Consider the following 10,031-nt stretch of genomic DNA (forward strand, 5'->3'; position numbering starts at 1 on the left):
ACAGATAAAAAAGAGCTTCAGAAGTGAAAACTAATGCCTTGTGCCACACACAAATCAGAAGTGGGAGACAGTTTGCATGTCCAAAGTAGAGTGGAAAAGCAGTTTATTTTGTTTTAGCACTCTAAATATATCAGAGCATCTTAGAGCCTCTACAGTTGTGGGACAGAACTATCATGGCTGCTGTGCCACCCAGTGTCCTGTTGCTGAGTCCCAGCTGCCCCATCACTTATGCTCATAATTGACAGGTACCTTTCAGCTTTAGGAGTCAGCCCTTTTGCTGCTTTTGCAGACAAAGTGAGGAGTGAGATCTGATGTTGAAAGTAAAATCTTGAAAATTCAGCAGAAATAGTGAAAAGATTTATACATATTCTTTATTTTTTTGAAGACTTTAATCCAAATATTTAATTGACCAACCTCTTTAGACTGACCTGTTCATCCACTATCATATCACAAAGACAATAAATAGGGTTGCTGACTAATCTGTATGACTGTGGCATTGTAATCTTGATAACATACAAGTGATATGCCACAATAGCTATTCACAATAACAGCTTACCAAACCATTGTCTGGCATCTGCCAGCTGGGAGATGGTTATTTAGAGTTCAGTGACCCGACAACCAGGACATGCACAAATAGGTTGTGTTAATATAACATCAGTAATTTTATCAGCAAGGCACATCTTGAAGATTGCTGTCAAAAACAGGATTGTATGAGGGACCCCAAAAGTACAAGCAAATGATGACTGCAAAGGCCTTGAAAATCTAGACACTGATGCCAGTGGCCAAATTGTATTCACTACAGGAATGCAGTCTTGTAAACTAGATAATACTGGGTGTAGAGGTAACAAAGAAAGCACATGGCATGATTCCAGAGATGTAAAATACATGTGGTAAAACTTGGAGACAATGTGGAATTGCTGGCCAGTAAAGGGACCATCAGTAAGTAGATCATGGCAGCAAAGAAAAATAATCCAAAGTGAAATTAAGAGCAAAGATGAAGAAAACTTCACCATCAAGAGTGTGTTCTTCCTGGTGAAGAACATAAGACACTGAAAACTTGGTATAACCACCTACCATCTCTTTTTGGAGAAGTAGACTTCTCCTACCTCCATGGTGGCCTTTGGACCTCCACGGGTACAAACAGGGCAAGCATAACACAAGAGAAACAAGTAGATGCCAGAAAGTTTGTGTATGTTAACTTTAACTACTTCATTATTAGGAATTAGCAATAATTGATTGGTTTAAGATGTTCACATTCATTTCACCTGGACTGATAAAGTTTTGAACAGATTTTGCTAGCTCAGTGACAGTAAAAAATAAATTTCTGAATCTACATGTAAGGTTTCCTTTGCCTTGTCCACATAAATCACAAAGGAAGTTAGGTACCCTACACTTGAGGAAATTATTAAAATGCAAGTTATCTTTTTCTCCAATGACCACAACTGTGTGATCCTAGCTAAATATAATGAGGGTGAACAAGGTTGGAGTCCATCCAAGAACTTCAACTGTATGGTTTTCTTTTACATAAAATAAACTAACTTGGAAATTTTGGTCAAAAAGGAAAACTGGGTTTCCTGGGAATCGAACGGCGGTCTAGGTCATTGTTGCTACTCAGAAAGGATGGAGGCTGCACAGATCCTTGCCAGAAACACTTGGTGCCACAAGATGGCAATCCTGCATTTCCCACAACCCTCACTACGGCAGAAGGTTCCGGAAGTTCAGTAGCATCAAGGAGCAGGGGAGCTACAATGCATCAAGGCAATATAAACAAAAGTCAGCTCGGGAAAGCGGAGACATTATAATATGTTGCACAATTTATTTCTTTTAATAGTTTGTTAAGCTATCTTTGTAACAGAAAAGCTACATGAGGCATGGAAACATGAAACTAATCATCCTAATCCTATTTTGGCAATTTTCCCATAACACTGGGAACATTCAGGGCCTTGTGATTAGGACTCGTTACCACTGTTAGAAAGAATGATTCACTCTCCTAAGGGGATTTTGGCAAGAGGGAAATGGTGGAAAGAGATAAGAGTGGAAATCTGTGGAAGTAGCACAAGTGTTTTAGAAAATAAGAATTATCTATATATGTGCCTATATACATAGACACCAACCATATATATTATGTATAGTCTATGTATATACACTGCAGGTTTGACCTTTACTACACTACACACAGCATACACACAGTGCGCATACATCTACACACTCCATTGGAAGTGCTAAAAAAAAGCATGAACAAGCAAGGAAAAAAAATAGTAAATGAGTATGCAAAATTAGCAAGTTTCAAAATTTGAAATTTCTGTTAGTTTTGGTAAATGTCTGGCAAAACAAGCTGAAGGATACGCGTATTACCAAAAGCAGAAAAGGAAATACTTGGACCTTTGCTTTTAAAAAAAGTAGTAACTAGGTACAAAATTCCAAGTCCTGAAGTATTCTCCAGCAACTCAAAATACCAGGAGCATTTACTACTTTACTCCCTCCTAAACAAGGAGTTTGAGATAATATGATTCTCCTCTGAGACCCATATGCAGTGACCCAAACCCCCCAAAATCTCCACAGCTCATGGAAACATCAGAGCAGACAGAGTGGGGTCCTTCAGAATGGACTCCCTATGCTGGCTGACTCACCACCTCTCACAGAATTGGTCTGCCAGCATTTGCTACAAGGCTGAATGAAATGTTACACAGACTCTTCAGTCTGCTCTCAAATAACTACACACAGTTATATGCAAGCTACAGGCAACCTACAGATGATAATCTGGAAGAGCAGTGCTAAATCAAAGGGACAGCAAGCTTCACTGGACAAAAACAGAAGATGTTGATGTAATACAGACTAAGTTCATGTCATGCACTGCTGTTGGTAAGAACATCAAAGTCACCAAATATGCTATGTCTGCATGGCAACAGTGGAGGAATTCTATTTTTCTAATTAAAATTATAATGAATCCCTGAGAGAAATAAGCACGACAAAACAACTGTTGACAGTATTAATGGCCTGCAAATGAGGTTATAATTCAGTAAGTTAATTGTGTATATTTTGTTCATCAGTAGCCAAATCATATTCATGACTTACTGTCAATAGAGAGATTTGAATACATTTTGCTTTTTTTCCCCAAGCTGCACAGCCCCCCAACCAGTTAACAGAATGAAATAAGACAATCTGAAAAAAGACAAGTGAACGTCATCTATATGTTATTAATAGGGCAATATAAGAGACACAACAGACAAAGTTCAAACATTTCTGGTTGAAAATGTGTGTGAGCACCACTTAATTTAACTGTACCTCTCTTTAACAAACATATCAGAGAATAAATGTTTCTTCCGATCCCATCATACCAATTGTTTGTAGAATTTTCTGTATATCAAATTCGTTTTCTCTGTTTATGGCAGTGCTTTAAAAGCACAGGAGAGGAAAAGAACACATATCCACAAAAAGGAAAATATTAAGGGCACACATTCACAAAAAGTTACCAGAGCCATATTACATAGCCATACTTATGAAGGAAATCTATGTAGCACCCACTCACTATAATCAAGGTCCTCTATCGACAATAACAACTAGATTAATGTTACATTTCCCATTAAACCATTAAAACTTTCAAAAACATGTGAAATGCTACATCGGTCTAGGAAAACAATTACCTTTTTTTCAGTATCAAAAATCACTGCAAGGTGATACTGCACTTTTGTATGGATGCTGCACAAAAGCACCATTTATGTGCACAACAACAGTGCACAGATTTTCTTTGCAGGTTTTCTTACATAGATATGGACTCAGCTGGGGCTTAGTTAACTTTATGCCTAAAAATTTACATCTGTATAAAGAGGTTTACCTCTAGGAGCCATGGTTTTAGTTTTCTGTCCAGCAGAATATCAAATCCCAGGACTTCAAAGCAGACACTGTCACTTCCTGGTGCTTGCCCCGGCCTGCACATGCGATAGGCGTGAAGCACGTGCGGCTCTGCCACTATCAGAGTCTTCACCACCAGCTCCTGCAGGGATGCGGTCCAGAAAAATTCATCAGGAGAGAAAACACCAGCACATACTGAACTACAGTGTTTCGTGCTTTAATAGTTCAAATTTCCTTTACATATCTACTAGGAAAAAAGATTTAAAATACCAAATAAATTGTCTATAGTAAACAAACTATTCCTACTTAGTACGATATATAACTTTCTATAGTTCTAGACTATTGCTGTACTTTCCATGCTACATATAAACTTTGAGACTTGCAATAAGTTAAATAATAAAAGCAAATTGGTAACATAGAATAGTATAGCCAATCTTCATCCATTTCATTTTGCAGTATAATTTTTGATAAGTGTTCTCAGAATCATGCAAACAGCTTTAAGCTCCAACAATCTCAAGCCTATTCCTCATCTAAAGACACCTGTAACACAACCACTTCAATGGTGCTTGAGTAAGTACAAAGATATATGCAACACTGACTAAAATTTAGTAAATATTTACACATAAAATTCACTTTATATGCTAAGATAAAGTCTCCAAGAGTTTAAATGGCATGATTCCTTTGTACCATATTCCTTATGTGAATAACTGCTTGAAAGGACTTTTGATCCTCAGAAAAAACATTACATTTAATTTGTAATCAGACTATGAATTTAGTATTTTAAAAAACATAATAATAGTTTATAGTATGTCCTTTGTGACATCCATTGCTGAGAATTTGGGTTAATAAAGTTTCAAAAATCATTCTGAATTGCAGTAAAGCAGATGGCAGAAGCAATTAACTTTCTAAAAATACACAAAATAAAATAAAGTGCTTTAGTCTATCTTACTGAAATATCACTCCAGAATTTGGAGACATCAAGATTATTTGTTTCTAGAAACTCAGTAAACCATTTTATGGAGCGTTTGCTTCCTTTGTCTTCTGTTTCATCCCGTTCAAAGTGTTCATTATGTTTATTGACAGAGTAGTTAGTCAGATGCATATACAATTGACTCTAAAAAAAGGAAGAAAAGACATTTTAGAAACTTTAAAAACAATTCTAAAATAGTCAATTCAAAATCATGTAAAGAAAAGCTGACATTAAATCAGTAAAGATAATCAAACAGCTCATATTTGGAAATACACTATGGGCAGATTTAGTGGTTCTGATTCTAGAAGATTGCATGACTGAATGCTCCACAGTCATCTTAAAACAAAACCTGGGCTTCTGCTTAAGTCAGTTGGAGTGAACTGATCCACCACTCCACATCTGGTTAGATACTATATCTGCCATTTTAAAGGTCTCCATATAAACAACTACCTAAAAACGTAGAGAGCAATTATCATAACTTAGAGAATTATTATATTCCACAAGAAGCAAACAATAAAGTCAGTATTTTGAAGTGCTATTTTTAAAGTGCTAAAAGACACTCTGGCATCTGCTTCATAGACAATCCCACATTTCAGTTTTCACTGTGGCTTATTTATGAGAAGTGTTCTCATGATACTGCTACTTTAAAATATCTTTTACATATAAACTCATCTGCCATGCTGATATCTGCCAAAATTGCTCATTTTTAACTGGCTGGTAGCCATACATCAGAGGGAGGTAAATTTCAAAACATACGTTACATAAATGACTGAGTGCTACAGTTCCTTTATGGAGCAAAATGTCAGCAGCAATAGACTCACGTTATCAGTTGAATTTAAAGAAAGCATTCCTTTTCCAAGCTCAATTTATAAATCATAATCTGTACATTTGCATTATCTCCCAGAGATTAATTCAGCTTTTCACTTACACTATGGTGATGCCTGTCCTCATCACAGTGACAGTTCTCTGTCATGTTTGATTTACATACATGAAGTAGATGATATTCTAAGGTGACCAAAAGCCTCCTGTTCCAATTCATCTTTAATAGATAACACAAACCTTCTGCTGTCATTTATCTTACTACATTTCCTTATCTTTAAAAAACTTAATGAAATTACCAAAACCAATCAATTTAATTGCAAATGAGTTAACAGTATATTGTAGTAGCACTAGAAGCAATGAATTTCTCCCATGGTTTCATTACTCCTTTAAGAATCATTCTGAAATCTATTGGTTTTGAATCATCATTCCATGAAATTAAAATTATTTCAGACAAAAGTAATTATTTGTTGGACTACCAAAAAAAAAAAGTGTTTGGGCATCTGAACTGATAGTCCAAAGTTATTTGAAACAATGTCACTGTGGAAATATGTCATCCAAAGAACAATGTCATTAGTGACAAGCACGTTATTTCACACAATAGACAACTTCCAGCATGAACAGTTCTGAGAACACAGAAACAACTGCCTGCTCTGTTTATCCTCTCAGAGCATATTTCAATGCTGCTAATGCCGAGATTAGCAGCAATACACAAATTGTAAAAGCAAACTATTCCAAATATAGTACTGGAACACTTCCAAATATAGCATTTGTACTGGGCCTCCAATTGTACCTGCATTTTTCAAAGGCACACCAAGAGGCAGTCTGAATTTTAAGTTTCACATAGGCAAAAAGGCTCCATGGTGTTTTCTGTTACATAATTACAGGGAAGCTGCTCTAAAAGCAATGGAGTACAGAGAGAGGTATAACAAACCTAACCTACTAATACCTTCCAATGCTGCAAATCTACTTCTTTCTTATACATCTGCATTTTGGTCTGAGCCAAAAGAGAAGGGTTTACACCCCCCAACAGGGCAACATGCTATACAGTGGGACAAGAGGAACAAATTGTGCAAAATCTCTAGCATGACCTTTAGCATTTCTTGGTTTTCTCTGTGTTTTCAGGCAGCTCTACTGAATCACCCTAAAGCTGCCAAGTACATTCTCCTGTCCCTGCTGAAGCAGGCACTGACAAACAGCAGCAGCAGCAGGAGATTCCTCATGTTCAGGGACTGCAGTGAGCACTGGGCCCCTGCAGTGCTGGTTCTCTCCTTTCTGCCTCACTTCCCAACACAATGGCTGAAACCTGGCAGGACCCTCAGCAAAGGCTCCAAACTTGATGGATGCTAAGCAATGATCTAGCAGGAGATAAAGCTTATTACCACCTGCCACCCCAGCCTCAGTCTCAGATGAATATAAAAGCAATATGCTCATTCTTGCAGTGATTTGATTTTATTTTTTGGGTTGTTATCCTTTGTTTTCCTCTAGAATATATTTCAATTCTTTAGCATACATACATGCAAAGTCATATAAAATTTTATATATAAGCAATAATGTGGCTATACTTGTGATTTTGATAGAAAACCATGTGTTAAGTGTCTTTCATATAAAATTTTTTCTCTTTAATGGCAATGTAGAAGTTTATCCAGATGAACTCAAGTACCAGTTTATTTAATTCTGCCACCTGCAAACACTACACAGGTTAAACTCTATACCATAAGCAATAAATTGGAATAAACTCCAACTTACCAAATTTGAGTCACTGGGGGGGTGATACTTTTCTGTGCCCATTCTCACCAGTCCATCATGATATAAAAATATTTTTAATGGATCACAGGAGGTCACAAGAATATACACACGTAAATCGAACTTGTAGCCTTCCATGAGAAATGGTTTGTCAAGATACTCCTGAACAATTAAGTGATCCTGAGCTTGTAACTTTTCTCCATTTCTTATTAAAGAGATCCTGGTAAAAACAAAAGTTGTTTTAAAACTTAGACATTACTCTTTGAAATAGATTATCATGGTCACCCAGCCAAGTAGGGAGGCTAAAGTCTACCTAGAGAAAGAGACTTAGATATCTGGTTTTTAGGACAGAGAAGAAGTTCCATTCCCTTACAAGGCTTTTGGTTTCCTGTCCTTTATTGTGGTTCACTAGATGGAAAAAGGCAACGAGCCATTTCAAAGTAACTTTCTGCTTGCTTTGATTCAACAATTTGTAATAATGGGTTTGCTCTACACTTAGAAATTGTTTGGCAGAACGACCAGTCTCCAGATTCTGTGATTATTCCTCATGCAGCTCTAAAAATAGACTTCCAGTCTTTGTCACAACTTCTGCCTGAGGCACAGACTGCAAAGAACTTTCAGTGCTAACCTTAGGTGATGAAGTTTGCAAAGCAGGACACTGATCTGTATGACTGAGGATTGCACAGATTAAGCTCAGTATCTCTGTATTTCCAGTTCCCTCACACCAGAATGAAAAAAGGTTTATATATGAGCTATGAACTTCCAATCTCTAACAACATAAGACTTTTAAATAACTGTAAAAGCTAATATTTTCAGTATACAATTATTAACCAAAAATTCCCAGAACCTTAAGGCTACCTTAACATTATTCCCTATTATTCATTATACATTTCAGAGGTTTGGTACTGAATAGTCCTAATAGAGTGAAGTACTTTGCAGAAATTTCTCTGAACTATGCTGCTACCTTTCCCTTTAGCTTATCTTAGCCCTTATCAAGAAGACTGAAAAATAAAGAAACTGAAAAGTTCGAGAGCCTTACTTTTATAGTAATTCTGACATATGCTGAAAAACTAAGAGCTTTACAATATAGTATAATTCAAATTGATATTAAAAGCAATAAAAGCTAAAACCAAAATATCTAAAAAAAAAGAACTAAAAATACAATTGCAATATTTATCTCATTGGATTTTTACTGTGTGGGCCTCTCACAAACAAAACTGCTTCAACTCAACTGCAGGTTGCAGTGTCTTCAGGGGTGTGCCCTGCTTCCAAGAGTGCACATCCAGCCACATCCCCAAGAGCATCTCCTCCGTCTCTCCTAAACCTTGTGGCTGCTGCTCTCAAACACATTTCTGCATCTCTGACTGGCTGCAGTTTGGGAACACAATGGAGTATCTGAGCTGGTTTTAAAGCTGTGAAAGATCCTGACCTCCCACACACATCCCTGCAGCCTCCAGCCACCAAAACCCTGCCATTTATGCCCAATACAATCTCACCCTATAAATCTAAGCACAGCAGAAAAATTCACAATAAAATAACTGTGTTCATAATAATTATTTGGGTTTATTTAAGGCTTGTGAAGTCTTCACCCAATACACTGACTTTCACACAACTCAAAATACAATCTTCTTATTAATACACAGCTTCTGTTAATGTCGTAAGTAGCACTGGATTTCACCTTTAACAGGTCAGAAGACTGAAGTTAACTCACAACTCACCCATGTCCCATTGCACCATTAGCTGGTTTGACTATGAAAGTTTTCTGTCTACGTTTCTTCTTCAGTTCTTTTACATAGTTCTGAAACTGTGTGTATTCTGCAGGAAAGATCCATGTTCGAGGAATGAAACTGTATTCCTGAGGCTGGCTCTTGATCATTCTGCACAAAAAGGGTAATTGAGTTAAAATCTTTTGACTACTTTGATGTTTCAATCCTCAAGATGAGAAAGCACTCATGACAACTTGACAAGGGAGCTTTTTCAGCAAAATTCTGTAATATGAAAGCAAACTTTTGCATTTCTTTAAGAATAGTTAGCATTCTATTACATATTCATACGAGTGTTAATGTGTTCTATTCAAAAGCAGACTATCTTGAGCATTTTTGCTTATGTGCTTATTATGGTACTGGTATCCATCTCATTTCTTGGCATCCATCTCACTTCTCTTACAATTTTTGGCCATTTACTCAAATGACTTAATGCTATTCCTATTCTTAGAAATATTGAACTCTTAACAAACCATGGATTTTTTTTTTGGGGGGGTGGTGGTATTTGAGAAGCATTTTAATTTTCATATTGGTAGGTGTCTGGGGAGCTATGAGGATCAACAGACACAAAAAAGAGGAGTTGGGATATTTGGAGTTTCATCTTGGGTGCAAAAAAGACTGAATTTAAAATAAAAAAGCAATTGGAAGCAATTAAGGAAGAGTTTTTTGTTCCTTTTGAAAGAATTTTAAAAATAAAGAATTGTAGTGAATAGACTTTGACACAGGCCAAGCAACTGTCATGGTTTGACACTGGCACAATGCCAGTGCCCCATGAAAATATACTTCCCTGGTGTTTGCTGTGAGATGTGACCAGGAAATAAGCAAAGCAGGCCTCTACCTTAAAAAAAAAATTTATTAACTAAACTACAAAAGGAAAAAAA

The 10,031-nt window shown here is 36.6% G+C and overlaps 1 protein-coding gene across 1 annotated transcript in view; it reads right to left on the reverse strand.

The window, feature by feature from the left end:
* The window catches only part of TTLL7 (tubulin tyrosine ligase like 7), a 65,848-nt gene that overhangs the window by 29,824 nt on the left and 25,993 nt on the right, over positions 1–10,031 (reverse strand). The window contains exons 6-9 of the mRNA XM_031057924.1: positions 9,106–9,264; positions 7,391–7,607; positions 4,802–4,966; positions 3,836–3,994 (exon numbers count right to left, since the gene is read on the reverse strand). Coding sequence (XP_030913784.1) covers positions 3,836–3,994; positions 4,802–4,966; positions 7,391–7,607; positions 9,106–9,264 — 700 coding nt within the window. The remainder of the gene's footprint in view (positions 1–3,835; positions 3,995–4,801; positions 4,967–7,390; positions 7,608–9,105; positions 9,265–10,031) is intronic.

The sequence above is a fragment of the Geospiza fortis genome, unplaced genomic scaffold (assembly GCF_000277835.1).
Source record: "Geospiza fortis unplaced genomic scaffold, GeoFor_1.0 scaffold403, whole genome shotgun sequence".
Lineage (NCBI taxonomy): Eukaryota > Metazoa > Chordata > Aves > Passeriformes > Thraupidae > Geospiza > Geospiza fortis.